Genomic DNA, 22,708 nt, shown 5'->3' on the forward strand with positions numbered 1-22,708 from the left:
TGTGTCCCTCTCTTTTCCCTTCTCGATTCAGTCTGTGTCTTCCTCTTTCTCTCTCGTGTGTGGATGGATGGATGCTAGGAATGCACATGTATATGATTAGATGAGGGTTATGTTTTAGGGATAGGTTAGAGGGAGAGAAAGGCTTTAGGTCGGAGTTGGTCATGCGGGAAGGGTCAAGGGTGGTGGTGGTGTTTCTTGGAATCTGAGTGCTGTGCATTCTTCGTCTCTTTCCATATGAACCCCTTCTCAGATACACCACTTGCAAGGAGTCTCTCATGTTCCGTTTCCTATCTTTTGCATTTCTGAATGCTTAGCTTCTCTGTTGTGAAGAGGTTCCATTGGATGGAAACCCATTGGCGTACTTCGTTTTCCTCTTTCCCTTACTTGAAGAGACCCATTTCTACCTCCGCCCAGCAAATGGCAAGGAGACTCTGATGTTAAGGAGCCTTTGACCTACGCTTCTTTCTAGCTATCTCATGACATCAGTCTTTAGGGTGAGGTTTTTCCCCGATATTGAGGTGGTGTGAGATCAAAACCAATAGCGTTCTTCAGATGTAGCTGTCTGGTTTTCCCATGGACATTTATTGAAGAGGCTTTCTTGTTCCCATTTGGATATTCTCCCCTTTTGTGTCAGAGATGAGTTGACCATGGATGCCGGGGTTTGTTTCTGGACCCTCAACTTTATTCCATCGATCTGGATCTGTGTGTGTTGTTGTATTCCCAATAGCATACTGTCCTGCTGCTGCCGCTGCGCCTAAGTCACTTCAGTCGTGTCTGACTCTGCGCGACCCCATGGCCTGCAGCCTACCAGGCTCCTCCGTCCAGGGCGTTTTCCAGGCAAGAGTACTGGAGTGGGTCGCCATCGCCTTCTCCGATACTCTCCTGAGGATCCTAGTTTGGTCGTCTAATTTCCTTTCACACAACCTTGGATGTCCGTATCGGGGCTTTTTCGTCGGATTGTATTGACAATTTAGGCTCTTTTCTGTTTCCGTACCCCTTTTGCAATTCTTTGTTCGGTGCGAAAATGCATTGGCATTTTGGGAGGAATAGCATCGAAGCTGTGGATTGCCTTGTGGGGCTGTGACATCATTTTCCCAATAGGAATTCTTTCAAGCCCTGAGCACAGCTTCTCTTTCCAGTGGTTGGTGTGGGCTTGATCTTCCTTCTTCCATCTCTCGCCGTTTTGTGAGAACAGGTCCTTCCTTCCCTTCTGGGTTAGATGGACTCGTGGGTATCACTTCAGTGAATGGCATTGTTAGTGGGGGTGATAATTCCCTTCTCATTGGAAGACTTTGCTGTGAGTATTAGAAATGCAAGTGATTTCTCTTCCCCTTCCTCCCTGTCCATCTCTCAGAGCCACCGGGAAACAGAGGCCTCATCCAGGGTCACACAGGCCTGAGGGAGTGCAACTAGACTGTTGTTTCTTCAGGCCCTCAGTGCTGGACATCATCCGGGATACTCTGTGTGTGTCTTCCTCAGTCTGCTGTCCCTTCAGACCTTTCCCTAGTTTTCACAGGCTTGTCGTGTTGGTGTTCTTTGTCTGTTTGGAGACACATCCTTGAGAAGCTTTGTGTTTCCACTCATTCGTCTCGCGATGTATGACCTGTCTTTTGCTTTTGTAATGAGGTCTTTCCCACAGTAGATATCTTTGATTTTGCAAAGTCCACTGTATTCTCTGGGTTGTTTTGTGGGCTGCCTTTTTGTTTTGTGTGTGAAGACTCAAAGCACGTGTCCGGTTTCTGCTCATTGTTCTTCTAGATTTGTGACAAGTTTTCATGGAAACTTTGTCTAGGGATAACTGGAAGTGAACTCGGTGTAAGGTGTCAAGTCTCCATCTCCATTCATGTCATGCCCTGCAGTTTCCAATTCCCTGTTCCTGAGTGGTTTTGGAGACCTTGTGGGAAGTTTGGTTGCATCGGAGTTTGCGTTTCCACCTTGAGTAGATTCCCACTGTTCTGCCCTCAGGGACACTGTCAAGGGGGAGTGAGGAGCAGCCTGCACTTCCAGCAGTGACCACACGGTGGGGCGAGTGCTGCTCTCCCCTCTGGGAGCCCCAGGCCACAGGCATCCCAGTGAGGAGCCAGCTCTGTGCTCAGCTGAAAGGAGTTAGTCTCTCAGGAGCCTCTGAGCCCTTGCCTTTGGATCACCCAGGGTGGGCATTTGCTGCGACAGAAAAAATTGCCCTGAATTCCATGGACGGAAGAGCCTGGCTGTGTAGAGTTCGTGAGTTGCCGTGAATCAGACACAACTGAGGACACAAAAATTCAATAGACTAAAACACTTTTTGGGGGTGGGGGGAGTGAAAGGGGGTGATGTGGGGTTTTTTGTCTTATATAATAGCCGAGGGAAATCTAGTTTAAACCTAAATTCACATAGATGGGAAAGGTATAGCTCTCCGTCACCCTATTAAAAAAAAAAAAAAGTCTTAACTTTTCTGAAAGCTTATTTAGTAGCTTCCTTGAGCAGTTCATTGTGAAGGATTTTTTTTTTTTTTCTGTGACATTGGCCTCATGAAAAAGTACGGTTTGCCTTTACTGGAAAATTTTGTTCATTGGTTTGTTAGGGAATCTTGGTAATATTTGAGTTTCCTGGGGAGTATGGTCACATGACCTGGCCCTGGCCAATCGGTGCGTTCCACCTCCCTGGCCACTGTGATTGGCTCCGGACTGGGGCAGTGCCCAATCGGGGCCCAGGGCCGGGCCTCACGTTGGAAGCCAGGGGAAGACGAGCTCTCGTCCTGCTGGGGTAGGGGAAGGGGTGGGGCCAGGGGAGGTCAGGCTCCAGCAGTGGGAGGGGCTTGAGGTCCGCCTGCGGCAGTTGGTGACCTTCCTGCTCCCCTCAGGGCAGAGCCGCCGGCCTGAGAATGAGGGCGCTGCTGAGCCCAGGGGCTGAGATGGCCCGCTGCTGCTGTGGTCCCAGAGCTCCACCCGAGACCTGAGGGAGGCCGTCTGCCCGTGAGTCCTCTCCCGCTTGTCTGTCAGCTTGTTTGAACCATGCTGGGTTTTCTGCCCAGCTGGCTAAGGGGAGTCCCTGGAAATGCAAGGGTGTGGGTTTTGGCAGACTTCAGGGAAGACATGCCAGATGAGCCTGGGAGACTCCAGCTTAATCTGGATTCAGGAGATATCTCTTCGGGCCAGCTAGTAATTGTAGGATAAGCCTAATGAGTCTTCACAGGATGAAGAGAGTAACGTGCCAAGGTAGCAATCGATGTCCTCATTCGAGAGGATGAAGCTGGTGCTCAGAGAAGGGGGGAACTTGGCCAGAGCAAGGAGGTGTGCACCCAGACAGAACCCCCAGATCCGGCCATTGGAGCTCAGGGAGGCCACTGGTGTGGCTTGTCCCTGTGGCAGGGGCCGAGGCACGCAGCCCACCCTGATTCCTGCGGGGGCCTGACTTGGGAAGTGCCATCTGGTAGCTTTGAGACTCACCAAACCAAATTGCACTGGAGAGAGGAAGGACACCTTCCTTCATCCACCCCCCACCCCCGCTGGATTCCCACATACCCTGACCCCTTTCTCTTGATTTCGGAGCCATTTCCAGAGTCCCGCTCATATGACCTCATTCGAAGTGCACTGTGGACGAGCTGCCATCTGCAGCTGCTACCACAGCAGCCAAGGGCTTTAGCTCCCGAGTACCTCCCTTCCTTTGGAACTTGGGGGCCCTCTACTCCCCACTTGCACACCACAGACCTTTGCTGAGGATTGTGGGGACCCTCACTCAGTTTGCAGCACGTTGTAGCCATCCCTGTCCTCTCAATACCTCCCTTGCCACTCAGCTTGTGAGCCCCTTTGGAGCAGCGTGGCCCACCTGGCTGCAACGGAAGAGACACAGCTGACAGTGAAACAACAGCTTAGATCTGACAGCCGGAAAGCTCTGTCAAAAGGGACCTCCCTCTTCACACCGTAGAGGCTGTAGGAGCCGCCAGGCTTTCGGAACCAGTGCTGGGGCCAAAATGACTCCACAGCCGTTTTCCTTCCTGGGGAGGGTTCTGGCTCGAGTGGGAATGGCTCAAGTCTCCTAAGGTTCTGAAAGCCCACTGTGTGCAGATTCACGGTACACAGAGAGGAGAAGGTGGAGTCCTGCCCTGGAGGTGGTCACAGCTCACGGATGAGCCAGGCAGGCAGGCAGGCAGGCAGGGCATGAGAACACCTGAGCTGCCTTCATGAGTGAATGGTGTGGGGGCAGAGGAAGAGAAGCCGGTCTGCTCCCTCATGTGGTGCCCAGGGCAGGTTGTCCCCAGAGGAAACCCTTACGACGGTGAGGACTCTCACTGCTGTTTCCCAAGGGGTTCCGTCGGTGCGTGTCTTCCCCGGAGCGGTCAGGCCGTCTCTAAAGTACACTGGCCATGGGCATTGCCTCTCCTTGGAACTTCCCACGTGTTTCTCTTTTTTATAGAACAGTGATTTTTCTAGAGGGGTTCTGGGCCACAAGGTTGTTGGGTCATTTTCTAGCCTTCTGTCGTGAAGAACGCTTTCCTGGGCGTTGGGGTGGTTTGTTGTTCCAGCTCCCTTTCTTGGCTTCTTTTGGGAGCTGGTGCAACAAGAGGAGCTCAGCCTCTGCCTTCTGGCTGAGATGTCACCCTTCAAACAGCAATGCCTGCCTGGAGATAATGATGGCATTTGCCAAAAGGGCTTCGTTTGGCACATGATATCTTGAAAGGACGTACACCGTCCTGTCAGCTATCAAAGGCTAGTTCAAATGACATAAAAATGAGAACTCTCCAATGGAGTCTTACAGTAGGTGGAGATTCCGAAAGAAACTCCTTCAGTCATTTCACTGAGAGTCATTGATTGGGGACACCAAGAATATAGGAAGGAATGCAGAAAGAAAAGATAAAATTGTGTTCAGGATCGGGGGGAGGGATGAACAGGGCGTGCTTGCCTTGAATCCAGGCTTTGTTGGGGGGTGGGGCATAAAGATCAAACGGGTCTGAAACCACAAAGTGGTGATGGTAACACAGTATCACCAGTTACACAACAGTGTTCCCAAATTGCAACAATGATGAAAAAGTTTACTGATCCCAACTTAACCAACAAAAATACAGGAAACCATACAAAAAATAAAACATCACCAGAAAGGTGGAAACAAACCAAATGCAAAGCAGTTCAGGGGAAAGGAACTCCATGTCCCCTGGGGGCAGACCGAGTTGACAGCGTCCACGGTGAGCCGACAGGGATGGAGGCGGCAGAGCCGACCGCTCCCCTGGACGTGGTGTTTCCGGCAAGGGCTCTGGGTCTCTGTCCAGAGCGGGGGCTCGTTCTTCCTGCAGGGGTGGGTGAGTCATCGTCGGCGTCTGGGTGTTGCGCGGGAGCCAGGGCAGGCTCTCCCTGCCGAGGCGGTGACTCCTCCTCTGCCTCGGGTTCTCCTGCCAAAGCCCGAGCAGGTACAGGTGCACGTGGAGGTGGAGGTTCTGGCTGAGGGGGTGGGACATCAGTGCCTGGGGCTGGGGGTCCTGCAGGCACGGAGATCCGATCTGCCCGGTGTGCTGGCCAGAACCCAGCTGGCCTGGTGTCTCTGCGAGGGCAAGTCTCGGTTCTCCATCTGCCCTCGGTGGATCCCTGGGTCCTGCACCTGGAGCCACCACCTCTGTAGGGACAGGTCTGGGAAGTGGAGCCTGGTTCCAGTTGGAGGCCAGTGCTAGAGCTGGGGGAGAAGCAAAGTTTGCCCACAGGCCAGCCTTGGCATGTGCGTATCCCGGGACAGAAAGCTTCCAAGAGATTCCCAAAGAATACCCAGGGTCGGATGTCTTTTGGGACTGAAGTGTGCAAGATGGGGGTGGGGGTGTGAGGCCAGCGCTTGCTGCAGGCCCAGCAGCATCTTTCGGGGACTCGTCCCTGTGTAGCTCAGCACCCCCTCCCCACACACTCCCGTGCACCAGCCCCAGCGTCCTCACCTCTGTGCTCTGGCGTGCTGGGCTCCAGGTCCTCCTGCTGCCTCAGAGGCTGGGGTTCTCGGGACTCTGGGTCGGAGCCGGGTGTGCTGAGCTCCGTGGCAGCCTCAGACTGGGACGCCGGGTGTATCCTGTGTGGTGTCTCGGCAGCAGGCCTTCCCCGACTCCGCTTCGCCCCCGGTGGGGCTGATGCCTCCGTGGGCACGCTCACCTGGAGCCTGCACTGGGCCTCAGGGGCGGGGGGGTGGTGCTCCGACCCCTCCCGCCGGGAGGTGGACGGGGTGTCCCCGTCCTCGGCCTCATCACGTGGGAAGCTCTGCAACCACAGTGACCGTCAGCCAGCCATGCTGGGAGTTTTCCGAGCTGGGCCTGGCCAGTGGAGCCGCAGCTTCTGCCTGCTCGAACTTCTCTTCCCAGAAGGGTCAGAGATGTGTGTCTGCTCAGATCCCCACCCGGGAGGAAAGAGACCCACCTGAGGGTGTGAGGCCAGCCTGGGCGGCCGGCGCTGCCCGCACTCTCCCCATCCCACCCAGTCTGCTCTCCCCTGGGGTGTGGACACAACTTGCCCGCAGGCTTCTGACCCCACATCCGCCTGGGCTTCCTTGAGGGAGACACACCCCGAGAAACCCGCATCCACACACACAGGCAAAGGACCCGGTGTTTCCGGGTGGCATGGGAGAGGTGGCCTGGCCCGGCCTGGGGCTCCCCGTGTTACCTTTCTGTTTCTCCGGGCAAAGGGCCAGAGGCCTCTCGGGGGTGCCCTGAGCCAACGTTGACAGGGTGCCCACGCACACAGCCTGTGAGCTCTCCTGAGGCCCCGGCCTCTGGGCAGGGGCAAACAGCAGAATATCCTGGCAGCAAGTGATCTGGCTGGGGGCTCCTCTCCGCTCTGGAGGCCTGGATACCCGGGTTGCGGGTTCTGTTGGGTTCTGTTGCCGGCAGCTGACATCATTTCCTGGGGTTCGTGCTGAGGTCCCTTCCCCAAAACTTCCCAAGCGAATCTCTGGGTTTCTGACTGCTCAACCTCCCCCCTTAGGCCATGTGCAGGCACAGTGACAGCCACACAGCCCAGCCCACAGCCCTGGGGAGGCCTGGGTGCAGCCAGGGCCTGAGCTCCGAGGACCCCGCTGCTCTCAGACCAGGCTCCTTCTTCTCATAAGTGGTGTGGCCCTGGACAAGCGTATGCCCCTCAGGGTTTCCCCAGTCTCTCCATCTGGAGAGTGGGGGTCATTCTCCCATCTGCTTCCTAGGTCTGTCGACCTACGAGCAGCTCCATGCCTTTCCACCTGGGGCCGATATCACGTGGAGCTTGTGCGCTGAGACTTCAGAAAGACTCCATCCAGGGCTGACACAGCACAGAATGGGGCAGAACGAGGCCTGGATGCGCCGTGGTACCCAGGAAAAGGCACTCCCCCTCCTGAGTGTTTTGAGACCCCGCATCCAAGTTGGAGGCGCGAAAGGAAGACTCGAAGGTCTCCCTCTCTTATAGAAAAGAGTAGCCAACTTTCTGGTCCTCTGTTTCCATTGAGATTCTGTTCAAGTGTCCCAGCTCGGCTTCTGCGGGTGGCTGAGCTTCTAATGGCTCCCTGCGTTCTTGTCTTTTCCTCTCCAAACCTTCCGTCCTTTTCCCCCTTCTGGGGTGGATGGGCGCTGTCATTGCTTCTACCTTCGAGACAGATTGATGAAAAGTCTGGACCGTCGACTCCTTTCCTCTCTTTGGTTCCGTGTCTCTCTCTGTCTGTGTCCCTCTCTTTTCCCTTCTCGATTCAGTCTGTGTCTTCCTCTTTCTCTCTCGTGTGTGGATGGATGGATGCTAGGAATGCACATGTATATGATTAGATGAGGGTTATGTTTTAGGGATAGGTTAGAGGGAGAGAAAGGCTTTAGGTCGGAGTTGGTCATGCGGGAAGGGTCAAGGGTGGTGGTGGTGTTTCTTGGAATCTGAGTGCTGTGCATTCTTCGTCTCTTTCCATATGAACCCCTTCTCAGATACACCACTTGCAAGGAGTCTCTCATGTTCCGTTTCCTATCTTTTGCATTTCTGAATGCTTAGCTTCTCTGTTGTGAAGAGGTTCCATTGGATGGAAACCCATTGGCGTACTTCGTTTTCCTCTTTCCCTTACTTGAAGAGACCCATTTCTACCTCCGCCCAGCAAATGGCAAGGAGACTCTGATGTTAAGGAGCCTTTGACCTACGCTTCTTTCTAGCTATCTCATGACATCAGTCTTTAGGGTGAGGTTTTTCCCCGATATTGAGGTGGTGTGAGATCAAAACCAATAGCGTTCTTCAGATGTAGCTGTCTGGTTTTCCCATGGACATTTATTGAAGAGGCTTTCTTGTTCCCATTTGGATATTCTCCCCTTTTGTGTCAGAGATGAGTTGACCATGGATGCCGGGGTTTGTTTCTGGACCCTCAACTTTATTCCATCGATCTGGATCTGTGTGTGTTGTTGTATTCCCAATAGCATACTGTCCTGCTGCTGCCGCTGCGCCTAAGTCACTTCAGTCGTGTCTGACTCTGCGCGACCCCATGGCCTGCAGCCTACCAGGCTCCTCCGTCCAGGGCGTTTTCCAGGCAAGAGTACTGGAGTGGGTCGCCATCGCCTTCTCCGATACTCTCCTGAGGATCCTAGTTTGGTCGTCTAATTTCCTTTCACACAACCTTGGATGTCCGTATCGGGGCTTTTTCGTCGGATTGTATTGACAATTTAGGCTCTTTTCTGTTTCCGTACCCCTTTTGCAATTCTTTGTTCGGTGCGAAAATGCATTGGCATTTTGGGAGGAATAGCATCGAAGCTGTGGATTGCCTTGTGGGGCTGTGACATCATTTTCCCAATAGGAATTCTTTCAAGCCCTGAGCACAGCTTCTCTTTCCAGTGGTTGGTGTGGGCTTGATCTTCCTTCTTCCATCTCTCGCCGTTTTGTGAGAACAGGTCCTTCCTTCCCTTCTGGGTTAGATGGACTCGTGGGTATCACTTCAGTGAATGGCATTGTTAGTGGGGGTGATAATTCCCTTCTCATTGGAAGACTTTGCTGTGAGTATTAGAAATGCAAGTGATTTCTCTTCCCCTTCCTCCCTGTCCATCTCTCAGAGCCACCGGGAAACAGAGGCCTCATCCAGGGTCACACAGGCCTGAGGGAGTGCAACTAGACTGTTGTTTCTTCAGGCCCTCAGTGCTGGACATCATCCGGGATACTCTGTGTGTGTCTTCCTCAGTCTGCTGTCCCTTCAGACCTTTCCCTAGTTTTCACAGGCTTGTCGTGTTGGTGTTCTTTGTCTGTTTGGAGACACATCCTTGAGAAGCTTTGTGTTTCCACTCATTCGTCTCGCGATGTATGACCTGTCTTTTGCTTTTGTAATGAGGTCTTTCCCACAGTAGATATCTTTGATTTTGCAAAGTCCACTGTATTCTCTGGGTTGTTTTGTGGGCTGCCTTTTTGTTTTGTGTGTGAAGACTCAAAGCACGTGTCCGGTTTCTGCTCATTGTTCTTCTAGATTTGTGACAAGTTTTCATGGAAACTTTGTCTAGGGATAACTGGAAGTGAACTCGGTGTAAGGTGTCAAGTCTCCATCTCCATTCATGTCATGCCCTGCAGTTTCCAATTCCCTGTTCCTGAGTGGTTTTGGAGACCTTGTGGGAAGTTTGGTTGCATCGGAGTTTGCGTTTCCACCTTGAGTAGATTCCCACTGTTCTGCCCTCAGGGACACTGTCAAGGGGGAGTGAGGAGCAGCCTGCACTTCCAGCAGTGACCACACGGTGGGGCGAGTGCTGCTCTCCCCTCTGGGAGCCCCAGGCCACAGGCATCCCAGTGAGGAGCCAGCTCTGTGCTCAGCTGAAAGGAGTTAGTCTCTCAGGAGCCTCTGAGCCCTTGCCTTTGGATCACCCAGGGTGGGCATTTGCTGCGACAGAAAAAATTGCCCTGAATTCCATGGACGGAAGAGCCTGGCTGTGTAGAGTTCGTGAGTTGCCGTGAATCAGACACAACTGAGGACACAAAAATTCAATAGACTAAAACACTTTTTGGGGGTGGGGGGAGTGAAAGGGGGTGATGTGGGGTTTTTTGTCTTATATAATAGCCGAGGGAAATCTAGTTTAAACCTAAATTCACATAGATGGGAAAGGTATAGCTCTCCGTCACCCTATTAAAAAAAAAAAAAAGTCTTAACTTTTCTGAAAGCTTATTTAGTAGCTTCCTTGAGCAGTTCATTGTGAAGGATTTTTTTTTTTTTTCTGTGACATTGGCCTCATGAAAAAGTACGGTTTGCCTTTACTGGAAAATTTTGTTCATTGGTTTGTTAGGGAATCTTGGTAATATTTGAGTTTCCTGGGGAGTATGGTCACATGACCTGGCCCTGGCCAATCGGTGCGTTCCACCTCCCTGGCCACTGTGATTGGCTCCGGACTGGGGCAGTGCCCAATCGGGGCCCAGGGCCGGGCCTCACGTTGGAAGCCAGGGGAAGACGAGCTCTCGTCCTGCTGGGGTAGGGGAAGGGGTGGGGCCAGGGGAGGTCAGGCTCCAGCAGTGGGAGGGGCTTGAGGTCCGCCTGCGGCAGTTGGTGACCTTCCTGCTCCCCTCAGGGCAGAGCCGCCGGCCTGAGAATGAGGGCGCTGCTGAGCCCAGGGGCTGAGATGGCCCGCTGCTGCTGTGGTCCCAGAGCTCCACCCGAGACCTGAGGGAGGCCGTCTGCCCGTGAGTCCTCTCCCGCTTGTCTGTCAGCTTGTTTGAACCATGCTGGGTTTTCTGCCCAGCTGGCTAAGGGGAGTCCCTGGAAATGCAAGGGTGTGGGTTTTGGCAGACTTCAGGGAAGACATGCCAGATGAGCCTGGGAGACTCCAGCTTAATCTGGATTCAGGAGATATCTCTTCGGGCCAGCTAGTAATTGTAGGATAAGCCTAATGAGTCTTCACAGGATGAAGAGAGTAACGTGCCAAGGTAGCAATCGATGTCCTCATTCGAGAGGATGAAGCTGGTGCTCAGAGAAGGGGGGAACTTGGCCAGAGCAAGGAGGTGTGCACCCAGACAGAACCCCCAGATCCGGCCATTGGAGCTCAGGGAGGCCACTGGTGTGGCTTGTCCCTGTGGCAGGGGCCGAGGCACGCAGCCCACCCTGATTCCTGCGGGGGCCTGACTTGGGAAGTGCCATCTGGTAGCTTTGAGACTCACCAAACCAAATTGCACTGGAGAGAGGAAGGACACCTTCCTTCATCCACCCCCCACCCCCGCTGGATTCCCACATACCCTGACCCCTTTCTCTTGATTTCGGAGCCATTTCCAGAGTCCCGCTCATATGACCTCATTCGAAGTGCACTGTGGACGAGCTGCCATCTGCAGCTGCTACCACAGCAGCCAAGGGCTTTAGCTCCCGAGTACCTCCCTTCCTTTGGAACTTGGGGGCCCTCTACTCCCCACTTGCACACCACAGACCTTTGCTGAGGATTGTGGGGACCCTCACTCAGTTTGCAGCACGTTGTAGCCATCCCTGTCCTCTCAATACCTCCCTTGCCACTCAGCTTGTGAGCCCCTTTGGAGCAGCGTGGCCCACCTGGCTGCAACGGAAGAGACACAGCTGACAGTGAAACAACAGCTTAGATCTGACAGCCGGAAAGCTCTGTCAAAAGGGACCTCCCTCTTCACACCGTAGAGGCTGTAGGAGCCGCCAGGCTTTCGGAACCAGTGCTGGGGCCAAAATGACTCCACAGCCGTTTTCCTTCCTGGGGAGGGTTCTGGCTCGAGTGGGAATGGCTCAAGTCTCCTAAGGTTCTGAAAGCCCACTGTGTGCAGATTCACGGTACACAGAGAGGAGAAGGTGGAGTCCTGCCCTGGAGGTGGTCACAGCTCACGGATGAGCCAGGCAGGCAGGCAGGCAGGCAGGGCATGAGAACACCTGAGCTGCCTTCATGAGTGAATGGTGTGGGGGCAGAGGAAGAGAAGCCGGTCTGCTCCCTCATGTGGTGCCCAGGGCAGGTTGTCCCCAGAGGAAACCCTTACGACGGTGAGGACTCTCACTGCTGTTTCCCAAGGGGTTCCGTCGGTGCGTGTCTTCCCCGGAGCGGTCAGGCCGTCTCTAAAGTACACTGGCCATGGGCATTGCCTCTCCTTGGAACTTCCCACGTGTTTCTCTTTTTTATAGAACAGTGATTTTTCTAGAGGGGTTCTGGGCCACAAGGTTGTTGGGTCATTTTCTAGCCTTCTGTCGTGAAGAACGCTTTCCTGGGCGTTGGGGTGGTTTGTTGTTCCAGCTCCCTTTCTTGGCTTCTTTTGGGAGCTGGTGCAACAAGAGGAGCTCAGCCTCTGCCTTCTGGCTGAGATGTCACCCTTCAAACAGCAATGCCTGCCTGGAGATAATGATGGCATTTGCCAAAAGGGCTTCGTTTGGCACATGATATCTTGAAAGGACGTACACCGTCCTGTCAGCTATCAAAGGCTAGTTCAAATGACATAAAAATGAGAACTCTCCAATGGAGTCTTACAGTAGGTGGAGATTCCGAAAGAAACTCCTTCAGTCATTTCACTGAGAGTCATTGATTGGGGACACCAAGAATATAGGAAGGAATGCAGAAAGAAAAGATAAAATTGTGTTCAGGATCGGGGGGAGGGATGAACAGGGCGTGCTTGCCTTGAATCCAGGCTTTGTTGGGGGGTGGGGCATAAAGATCAAACGGGTCTGAAACCACAAAGTGGTGATGGTAACACAGTATCACCAGTTACACAACAGTGTTCCCAAATTGCAACAATGATGAAAAAGTTTACTGATCCCAACTTAACCAACAAAAATACAGGAAACCATACAAAAAATAAAACATCACCAGAAAGGTGGAAACAAACCAAATGCAAAGCAGTTCAGGGGAAAGGAACTCCATGTCCCCTGGGGGCAGACCGAGTTGACAGCGTCCACGGTGAGCCGACAGGGATGGAGGCGGCAGAGCCGACCGCTCCCCTGGACGTGGTGTTTCCGGCAAGGGCTCTGGGTCTCTGTCCAGAGCGGGGGCTCGTTCTTCCTGCAGGGGTGGGTGAGTCATCGTCGGCGTCTGGGTGTTGCGCGGGAGCCAGGGCAGGCTCTCCCTGCCGAGGCGGTGACTCCTCCTCTGCCTCGGGTTCTCCTGCCAAAGCCCGAGCAGGTACAGGTGCACGTGGAGGTGGAGGTTCTGGCTGAGGGGGTGGGACATCAGTGCCTGGGGCTGGGGGTCCTGCAGGCACGGAGATCCGATCTGCCCGGTGTGCTGGCCAGAACCCAGCTGGCCTGGTGTCTCTGCGAGGGCAAGTCTCGGTTCTCCATCTGCCCTCGGTGGATCCCTGGGTCCTGCACCTGGAGCCACCACCTCTGTAGGGACAGGTCTGGGAAGTGGAGCCTGGTTCCAGTTGGAGGCCAGTGCTAGAGCTGGGGGAGAAGCAAAGTTTGCCCACAGGCCAGCCTTGGCATGTGCGTATCCCGGGACAGAAAGCTTCCAAGAGATTCCCAAAGAATACCCAGGGTCGGATGTCTTTTGGGACTGAAGTGTGCAAGATGGGGGTGGGGGTGTGAGGCCAGCGCTTGCTGCAGGCCCAGCAGCATCTTTCGGGGACTTGTCCCTGTGTAGCTCAGCACCCCCTCCCCACACACTCCCGTGCACCAGCCCCAGCGTCCTCACCTCTGTGCTCTGGCGTGCTGGGCTCCAGGTCCTCCTGCTGCCTCAGAGGCTGGGGTTCTCGGGACTCTGGCTCGGAGCCGGGTGTGCTGAGCTCCGTGGCAGCCTCAGACTGGGCCGCCGGGTGTATCCTGTGTGGTGTCTCGGCAGCAGGCCTTCCCCGCCTCTGCTTCGCCCCCGGTGGGGCTGATGCCTCCGTGGGCACGCTCACCTGGAGCCTGCACTGGGCCTCAGGGGCGGGGGGGTGGTGCTCCGACCCCTCCCTCCGGGAGGTGGACGGGGTGTCTCCGTCCTCGGCCTCATCACGTGGGAAGCTCTGCAACGACAGTGACCGTCAGCCAGCCATGCTGGGACTTTTCCGAGCTGGGCCTGGCCAGTGGAGCCGCTGCTTCTGCCTGCTCGAACTTCTCTTCCCAGAAGGGTCAGAGACGTGTGTCTGCTCAGATCCCCACCCGGGAGGAAAGAGACCCACCTGAGGGTGTGAGGCCAGCCTGGGCGGCCGGCGCTGCCCGCACTCTCCCCATCCCAGCCAGCCTGCTCTCCCCTGGGGTGTGGACACAACTTGCCCGCAGGCTTCTGACCCCACATCCGCCTGGGCTTCCTTGAGGGAGACACACCCCGAGAAACCCGCATCCACACACACAGGCAAAGGACCCGGTGTTTCCGGGTGGCATGGGAGAGGTGGGCTGGCCCGGCCTGGGGCTCCCCGTGTTACCTTTCTGTTTCTCCGGGCAAAGGGCCAGAGGCCTCTCGGGGGTGCCCTGAGCCAACGTCGACAGGGTGCCCACGCACACTGCCTGTGAGCTCTCCTGAGGCCCCGGCCTCTGGGCAGGGGCAAACAGCAGAACATCCTGGCAGCAAGTGATCTGGCTGGGGGCTCCTCTCCGCTCTGGAGGCCTGGATACACGGGTTGCGGGTTCTGTTGGGTTCTGTTGCCGGCAGCTGACATCATTTCCTGGGGTTCGTGCTGAGGTCCCTTCCCCAAAACTTCCCAAGGGAATCTCTGGGTTTCTGACTGCTCGACCACCCCCCTTAGGCCATGTGCAGGCACAGTGACAGCCACACAGCCCAGCCCACAGCCCTGGGGAGGCCTGGGTGCAGCCAGGGCCTGAGCTCCGAGGACCCCGCTGCTCTCAGACCAGGCTCCTTCTTCTCATAAGTGGTGTGGCCCTGGACAAGCGTATGTCCCTCAGGGTTTCCCCAGTCTCTCCATCTGCAGAGTGGGGGTCATTCTCCCATCTGCTTCCTAGGTCTGTCGGCCTACGAGCAGCTCCATGCCTTTCCACCTGGGGCCGATATCACGTGGAGCTTGTGTGCTGAGACTTCAGAAAGAAAGACTCCATCCAGGGCTGACACAGCACAGAATGGGGCAGAACGAGGCCTGGATGCGCCGTGGTACCCAGGAAAAGGCACTCCCCCTCCTGAGTGTTTTGAGACCCCGCATCCAAGTTGGAGGACCGAAAGGAAGACTCGAAGGTCTCCCTCTCTTATAGAAAAGAGTAGCCAACTTTCTGGTCCTCTGTTTCCATTGAGATTCTGTTCAAGTGTCCCAGCTCGGCTTCTGCGGGTGGCTGAGCTTCTAATGGCTCCCTGCGTTCTTGTCTTTTCCTCTCCAAACCTTCCGTCCTTTTCCCCCTTCTGGGGTGGATGGGCGCTGTCATTGCTTCTACCTTCGAGACAGATTGATGAAAAGTCTGGACCATCGACTCCTTTCCTCTCTTTGGTTCCGTGTCTCTCTCTGTCTGTGTCCCTCTCTTTTCCCTTCTCGATTCAGTCTGTGTCTTCCTCTTTCTCTCTCGTGTGTGGATGGATGGATGCTAGGAATGCACATGTATATGATTAGATGAGGGTTATGTTTTAGGGATAGGTTAGAGGGAGAGAAAGGCTTTAGGTCGGAGTTGGTCATGGGGGAAGGGTCAAGGGTGGTGGTGGTGTTTCTTGGAATCTGAGTGCTGTGCATTCTTCGTCTCTTTCCATATGAACCCCTTCTCAGATACACCACTTGCAAGGAGTCTCTCATGTTCCGTTTCCCATCTTTTGCATTTCTGAATGCTTAGCTTCTCTGTTGTGAAGAGGTTCCATTGGATGGAAACCCATTGGCGTACTTCGTTTTCCTCTTTCCCTTACTTGAAGAGACCCATTTCTACCTCCGCCCAGCAAATGGCAAGGAGACTCTGATGTTACGGAGCCTTTGACCTACGCTTCTTTCTAGCTATCTCATGACATCAGTCTTTAGGGTGAGGTTTTTCCCCGATATTGAGGTGGTGTGAGATCAAAACCAATAGCGTTCTTCAGATGTAGCTGTCTGGTTTTCCCATGGACATTTATTGAAGAGGCTTTCTTGTTCCCATTTGGATATTCTCCCCTTTTGTGTCAGAGATGAGTTGACCATGGATGCCGTGGTTTGTTTCTGGACCCTCAACTTTATTCCATCGATCTGGATCTGTGTGTGTTGTTGTATTCCCAATAGCATACTGTCCTGCTGCTGCCGCTGCGCCTAAGTCACTTCAGTCGTGTCTGACTCTGCGCGACCCCATGGCCTGCAGCCTACCAGGCTCCTCCGTCCAGGGCGTTTTCCAGGCAAGAGTACTGGAGTGGGTCGCCATCGCCTTCTCCGATACTCTCCTGAGGATCCTAGTTTGGTCGTCTAATTTCCTTTCACACAACCTTGGATGTCCGTATCGGGGCTTTTTCGTCGGATTGTATTGACAATTTAGGCTCTTTTCTGTTTCCGTACCCCTTTTGCAATTCTTTGTTCGGTGCGAAAATGCATTGGCCTTTTGGGAGGAATAGCATCGAAGCTGTGGATTGCCTTGTGGGGCTGTGACATCATTTTCCCAATAGGAATTCTTTCAAGCCCTGAGCACAGCTTCTCTTTCCAGTGGTTGGTGTGGGCTTGATCTTCCTTCTTCCATCTCTCGCCGTTTTGTGAGAACAGGTCCTTCCTTCCCTTCTGGGTTAGATGGACTCGTGGGTATCACTTCAGTGAATGGCATTGGCAGTGGGGGTGGTAATTACCTTCTCATTGGAAGACTTTGCTGTGAGTATTAGAAATGCAAGTGATTTCTCTTCCCCTTCCTCCCTGTCCATCTCTCAGAGCCACCGGGAAACAGAGGCCTCATCCAGGGTCACACAGGCCTGAGGGAGTGCAACTAGACTGTTGTTTCTTCAGGCCCTCAGTGCTGGACATCATCCGGGATACTCTGTGTGTGTCTTCCTCAGTCTGCTGTCCCTTCAGACCTTTCCCTAGTTTTCACAGGCTTGTCGTGTTGGTGTTCTTTGTCTGTTTGGAGACACATCCTTGAGAAGCTTTGTGTTTCCACTCATTCGTCTCGCGATGTATGACCTGTCTTTTGCTTTTGTAATGAGGTCTTTCCCACAGTAGATATCTTTGATTTTGCAAAGTCCACTGTATTCTCTGGGTTGTTTTGTGGGCTGCCTTTTTGTTTTGTGTGTGAAGACTCAAAGCACGTGTCCGGTTTCTGCTCATTGTTCTTCTAGATTTGTGACAAGTTTTCATGGAAACTTTGTCTAGGGATAACTGGAAGTGAACTCGGTGTAAGGTGTCAAGTCTCCATCTCCATTCATGTCATGCCCTGCAGTTTCCAATTCCCTGTTCCTGAGTGGTTTTGGAGACCTTGTGGGAAGTTTGGTTGCATCGAAGTTTGCGTTTCCACCTTGAGTAGATTCACACTGTTCTGCCCTCAGGGACACTGTCAAGGGGGAGTGAGGAGCAGCCTGCACTTCCAGCAGTGACCACACGGTGGGGCGAGTGCTGCTCTCCCCTCTGGGAGCCCCAGGCCACAGGCATCCCAGTGAGGAGCCAGCTCTGTGCTCAGCTGAAAGGAGTTAGTCTCTCAGGAGCCTCTGAGCCCTTGCCTTTGGATCACCCAGGGTGGGCATTTGCTGTGACAGAAAAAATTGCCCTGAATTCCATGGACGGAAGAGCCTGGCTGTGTAGAGTTCGTGAGTTGCCGTGAATCAGACACAACTGAGGACACAAAAATTCAATAGACTAAAACACTTTTTGGGGGTGGGGGGAGTGAAAGGGGGTGATGTGGGGTTTTTTGTCTTATATAATAGCCGAGGGAAATCTAGTTTAAACCTAAATTCACATAGATGGGAAAGGTATAGCTCTCCGTCACCCTATTAAAAAAAAAAAAAAAAGTCTTAACTTTTCTGAAAGCTTATTTAGTAGCTTCCTTGAGCAGTTCATTGTGAAGGATTTTTTTTTTTTTTCTGTGACATTGGCCTCATTAAAAAGTACGGTTTGCCTTTACTGGATAATTTTGTTCATTGGTTTGTTAGGGAATCTTGGTAATATTTGAGTTTCCTGGGGAGTATGGTCACATGACCTGGCCCTGGCCAATCGGTGCGTTCCACCTCCCTGGCCACTGTGATTGGCTCCGGACTGGGGCAGTGCCCAATCGGGGCCCGGGGCCGGGCCTCACGTTGGAAGCCAGGGGAAGACGAGCTCTCGTCCTGCTGGGGTAGGGGAAGGGGTGGGGCCGGGGGAGGTCAGGCTCCAGCAGTGGGAGGGGCTTGAGGTCCGCCTACGGCAGTTGGTGACCTTCCTGCTCCCCTCAGGGCAGAGCCGCCGGCCTGAGAATGAGGGCGCTGCTGAGCCCAGGGGCTGGGATGGCCCGCTGCTGCTGTGGTCCCAGAGCTCCACCCGAGACCTGAGGGAGGCCGTCTGCCCGTGAGTCCTCTCCCGCTTGTCTGTCAGCTTGTTTGAACCATGCTGGGTTTTCTGCCCAGCTGGCTAAGGGGAGTCCCTGGAAATGCAAGGGTGTGGGTTTTGGCAGACTTCAGGGAAGACATGCCAGATGAGCCTGGGAGACTCCAGCTTAATCTGGATTCAGGAGATATCTCTTCGGGCCAGCTAGTAATTGTAGGATAAGCCTAATGAGTCTTCACAGGATGAAGAGAGTAACGTGCCAAGGTAGCAATCGATGTCCTCATTCGAGAGGATGAAGCTGGTGCTCAGAGAAGGGGGGAACTTGGCCAGAGCAAGGAGGTGTGCACCCAGACAGAACCCCCAGATCCGGCCATTGGAGCTCAGGGAGGCCACTGGTGTGGCTTGTCCCTGTGGCAGGGGCTGAGGCACGCAGCCCACCCTGATTCCTGCGGGGGCCTGACTTGGGAAGTGCCATCTGGTAGCTTTGAGACTCACCAAACCAAATTGCACTGGAGAGAGGAAGGACACCTTCCTTCATCCACCCCCCACCCCCGCCGGATTCCCACATACCCTGACCCCTTTCTCTTGATTTCGGAGCCATTTCCAGAGTCCCGCTCATATGACCTCATTCGAAGTGCACTGTGGACGAGCTGCCATCTGCAGCTGCTACCACAGCAGCCAAGGGCTTTAGCTCCCGAGTACCTCCCTTCCTTTGGAACTTGGGGGCCCTCTACTCCCCACTTGCACACCACAGACCTTTGCTGAGGATTGTGGGGACCCTCACTCAGTTTGCAGCACGTTGTAGCCATCCCTGTCCTCTCAATACCTCCCTTGCCACTCAGCTTGTGAGCCCCTTTGGAGCAGCGTGGCCCACCTGGCTGCAACGGAAGAGACACAGCTGACAGTGAAACAACAGCTTAGATCTGACAGCCGGAAAGCTCTGTCAAAAGGGACCTCCCTCTTCACACCGTAGAGGCTGTAGGAGCCGCCAGGCTTTCGGAACCAGTGCTGGGGCCAAAATGACCCCACAGCCGTTTTCCTTCCTGGGGAGGGTTCTGGCTCGAGTGGGAATGGCTCAAGTCTCCTAAGGTTCTGAAAGCCCACTGTGTGCAGATTCACGGTACACAGAGAGGAGAAGGTGGAGTCCTGCCCTGGAGGTGGTCACAGCTCACGGATGAGCCAGGCAGGCAGGCAGGCAGGCAGGCAGGGCATGAGAACACCTGAGCTGCCTTCATGAGTGAATGGTGTGGGAGCAGAGGAAGAGAAGCCGGTCTGCTCCCTCATGTGGTGCCCAGGGCAGGTTGTCCCCAGAGGAAACCCTTACGACGGTGAGGACTCTCACTGCTGTTTCCCAAGGGGTTCCGTCGGTGCGTGTCTTCCCCGGAGCGGTCAGGCCGTCTCTAAAGTACACTGGCCATGGGCATTGCCTCTCCTTGGAACTTCCCACGTGTTTCTCTTTTTTATGGAACAGTGATTTTTCTAGAGGGGTTCTGGGCCACAAGGTTGTTGGGTCATTTTCTAGCCTTCTGTCGTGAAGAACGCTTTCCTGGGCGTTGGGGTGGTTTGTTGTTCCAGCTCCCTTTCTTGGCTTCTTTTGGGAGCTGGTGCAACAAGAGGAGCTCAGCCTCTGCCTTCTGGCTGAGATGTCACCCTTCAAACAGCAATGCCTGCCTGGAGATAATGATGGCATTTGCCAAAAGGGCTTCGTTTGGCACATGATATCTTGAAAGGACGTACACCGTCCTGTCAGCTATCAAAGGCTAGTTCAAATGACATAAAAATGAGAACTCTCCAATGGAGTCTTACAGTAGGTGGAGAGTCCGAAAGAAACTCCTTCAGTCATTTCACTGAGAGTCATTGATTGGGGACACCAAGAATATAGGAAGGAATGCAGAAAGAAAAGATGAAATTGTGTTCAGGATCGGGGGGAGGGATGAACAGGGCGTGCTTGCCTTGAATCCAGGCTTTGTTGGGGGGTGGGGCATAAAGATCAAACGGGTCTGAAACCACAAAGTGGTGATGGTAACACAGTATCACCAGTTACACAACAGTGTTCCCAAATTGCAACAATGATGAAAAAGTTTACTGATCCCAACTTAACCAACAAAAATACAGGAAACCATACAAAAAATAAAACATCACCAGAAAGGTGGAAACAAACCAAATGCAAAGCAGTTCAGGGGAAAGGAACTCCATGTCCCCTGGGGGCAGACCGAGTTGACAGCGTCCACGGTGAGCCGACAGGGATGGAGGCGGCAGAGCCGACCGCTCCCCTGGACGTGGTGTTTCCGGCAAGGGCTCTGGGTCTCTGTCCAGAGCGGGGGCTCGTTCTTCCTGCAGGGGTGGGTGAGTCATCGTCGGCGTCTGGGTGTTGCGCGGGAGCCAGGGCAGGCTCTCCCTGCCGAGGCGGTGACTCCTCCTCTGCCTCGGGTTCTCCTGCCAAAGCCCGAGCAGGTACAGGTGCACGTGGAGGTGGAGGTTCTGGCTGAGGGGGTGGGACATCAGTGCCTGGGGCTGGGGGTCCTGCAGGCACGGAGATCCGATCTGCCCGGTGTGCTGGCCAGAACCCAGCTGGCCTGGTGTCTCTGCGAGGGCAAGTCTCGGTTCTCCATCTGCCCTCGGTGGATCCCTGGGTCCTGCACCTGGAGCCACCACCTCTGTAGGGACAGGTCTGGGAAGTGGAGCCTGGTTCCAGTTGGAGGCCAGTGCTAGAGCTGGGGGAGAAGCAAAGTTTGCCCACAGGCCAGCCTTGGCATGTGCGTATCCCGGGACAGAAAGCTTCCAAGAGATTCCCAAAGAATACCCAGGGTCGGATGTCTTTTGGGACTGAAGTGTGCAAGATGGGGGTGGGGGTGTGAGGCCAGCGCTTGCTGCAGGCCCAGCAGCATCTTTCGGGGACTCGTCCCTGTGTAGCTCAGCACCCCCTCCCCACACACTCCCGTGCACCAGCCCCAGCGTCCTCACCTCTGTGCTCTGGCGTGCTGGGCTCCAGGTCCTCCTGCTGCCTCAGAGGCTGGGGTTCTCGGGACTCTGGGTCGGAGCCGGGTGTGCTGAGCTCCGTGGCAGCCTCAGACTGGGCCGCCGGGTGTATCCTGTGTGGTGTCTCGGCAGCAGGCCTTCCCCGCCTCCGCTTCGCCCCCGGTGGGGCTGATGCCTCCGTGGGCACGCTCACCTGGAGCCTGCACTGGGCCTCAGGGGCGGGGGGGTGGTGCTCCGACCCCTCCCGCCGGGAGGTGGACGGGGTGTCCCCGTCCTCGGCCTCATCACGTGGGAAGCTCTGCAACGACAGTGACCGTCAGCCAGCCATGCTGGGACTTTTCCGAGCTGGGCCTGGCCAGTGGAGCCGCTGCTTCTGCCTGCTCGAACTTCTCTTCCCAGAAGGGTCAGAGACGTGTGTCTGCTCAGATCCCCACCCGGGAGGAAAGAGACCCACCTGAGGGTGTGAGGCCAGCCTGGGCGGCCGGCGCTGCCCGCACTCTCCCCATCCCAGCCAGCCTGCTCTCCCCTGGGGTGTGGACACAACTTGCCCGCAGGCTTCTGACCCCACATCCGCCTGGGCTTCCTTGAGGGAGACACACCCCGAGAAACCCGCATCCACACACACAGGCAAAGGACCCGGTGTTTCCGGGTGGCATGGGAGAGGTGGGCTGGCCCGGCCTGGGGCTCCCCGTGTTACCTTTCTGTTTCTCCGGGCAAAGGGCCAGAGGCCTCTCGGGGGTGCCCTGAGCCAACGTCGACAGGGTGCCCACGCACACTGCCTGTGAGCTCTCCTGAGGCCCCGGCCTCTGGGCAGGGGCAAACAGCAGAACATCCTGGCAGCAAGTGATCTGGCTGGGGGCTCCTCTCCGCTCTGGAGGCCTGGATACACGGGTTGCGGGTTCTGTTGGGTTCTGTTGCCGGCAGCTGACATCATTTCCTGGGGTTCGTGCTGAGGTCCCTTCCCCAAAACTTCCCAAGGGAATCTCTGGGTTTCTGACTGCTCGACCACCCCCCTTAGGCCATGTGCAGGCACAGTGACAGCCACACAGCCCAGCCCACAGCCCTGGGGAGGCCTGGGTGCAGCCAGGGCCTGAGCTCCGAGGACCCCGCTGCTCTCAGACCAGGCTCCTTCTTCTCATAAGTGGTGTGGCCCTGGACAAGCGTATGCCCCTCAGGGTTTCCCCAGTCTCTCCATCTGGAGAGTGGGGGTCATTCTCCCATCTGCTTCCTAGGTCTGTCGGCCTACGAGCAGCTCCATGCCTTTCCACCTGGGGCCGATATCACGTGGAGCTTGTGTGCTGAGACTTCAGAAAGAAAGACTCCATCCAGGGCTGACACAGCACAGAATGGGGCAGAACGAGGCCTGGATGCGCCGTGGTACCCAGGAAAAGGCACTCCCCCTCCTGAGTGTTTTGAGACCCCGCATCCAAGTTGGAGGACCGAAAGGAAGACTCGAAGGTCTCCCTCTCTTATAGAAAAGAGTAGCCAACTTTCTGGTCCTCTGTTTCCATTGAGATTCTGTTCAAGTGTCC

At 55.0% G+C, this 22,708-nt stretch overlaps 1 protein-coding gene and 1 long non-coding RNA gene across 2 annotated transcripts in view; one reads left to right on the forward strand and one right to left on the reverse strand.

Annotated features, from left to right (window-relative positions):
• Positions 1 to 22,708, forward strand: part of LOC145530002 (uncharacterized) — a 1,493,464-nt gene that overhangs the window by 111,630 nt on the left and 1,359,126 nt on the right. The window contains exons 16-18 of the long non-coding RNA XR_014071397.1: positions 2,843 to 2,954; positions 10,472 to 10,583; positions 18,107 to 18,218. This is a non-coding gene — a long non-coding RNA (uncharacterized LOC145530002). The remainder of the gene's footprint in view (positions 1 to 2,842; positions 2,955 to 10,471; positions 10,584 to 18,106; positions 18,219 to 22,708) is intronic.
• On the reverse strand, positions 4,994 to 6,839 carry LOC145530084 (uncharacterized). Its single transcript, XM_081550895.1, has 3 exons — positions 6,606 to 6,839; positions 5,894 to 6,206; positions 4,994 to 5,643 (listed from the first exon to the last, which is right to left on the reverse strand). Exons 1-3 carry the CDS (start codon positions 6,837 to 6,839, stop codon positions 5,012 to 5,014), a joined length of 1,179 nt encoding a protein of 392 aa, XP_081407021.1. The 3' UTR covers positions 4,994 to 5,011.

This window comes from Giraffa tippelskirchi, chromosome 12 (assembly GCF_054371585.1).
Source record: "Giraffa tippelskirchi isolate mGirTip1 chromosome 12, T2T-mGirTip1v1.2.pri, whole genome shotgun sequence".
Taxonomy (NCBI): domain Eukaryota; kingdom Metazoa; phylum Chordata; class Mammalia; order Artiodactyla; family Giraffidae; genus Giraffa; species Giraffa tippelskirchi.

What these genes read in the sequence shown, in the direction of transcription:
- LOC145530084 (XM_081550895.1), bottom strand. Translation starts at nt 6,839, where the DNA reads ATGTCAGCTGCCGGCAACAGAACCCAACAGAACCCGCAACCCGGGTAT. An exon ending in TTGCCCGGAGAAACAGAAAG is followed by an intron (nt 6,207 to 6,605) that starts GTAACACGGGGA and finishes CTGTGGTTGCAG; the next exon opens with AGCTTCCCACGTGATGAGGC. An exon ending in CAGCACGCCAGAGCACAGAG is followed by an intron (nt 5,644 to 5,893) that starts GTGAGGACGCTG and finishes CTTCTCCCCCAG; the next exon opens with CTCTAGCACTGGCCTCCAAC.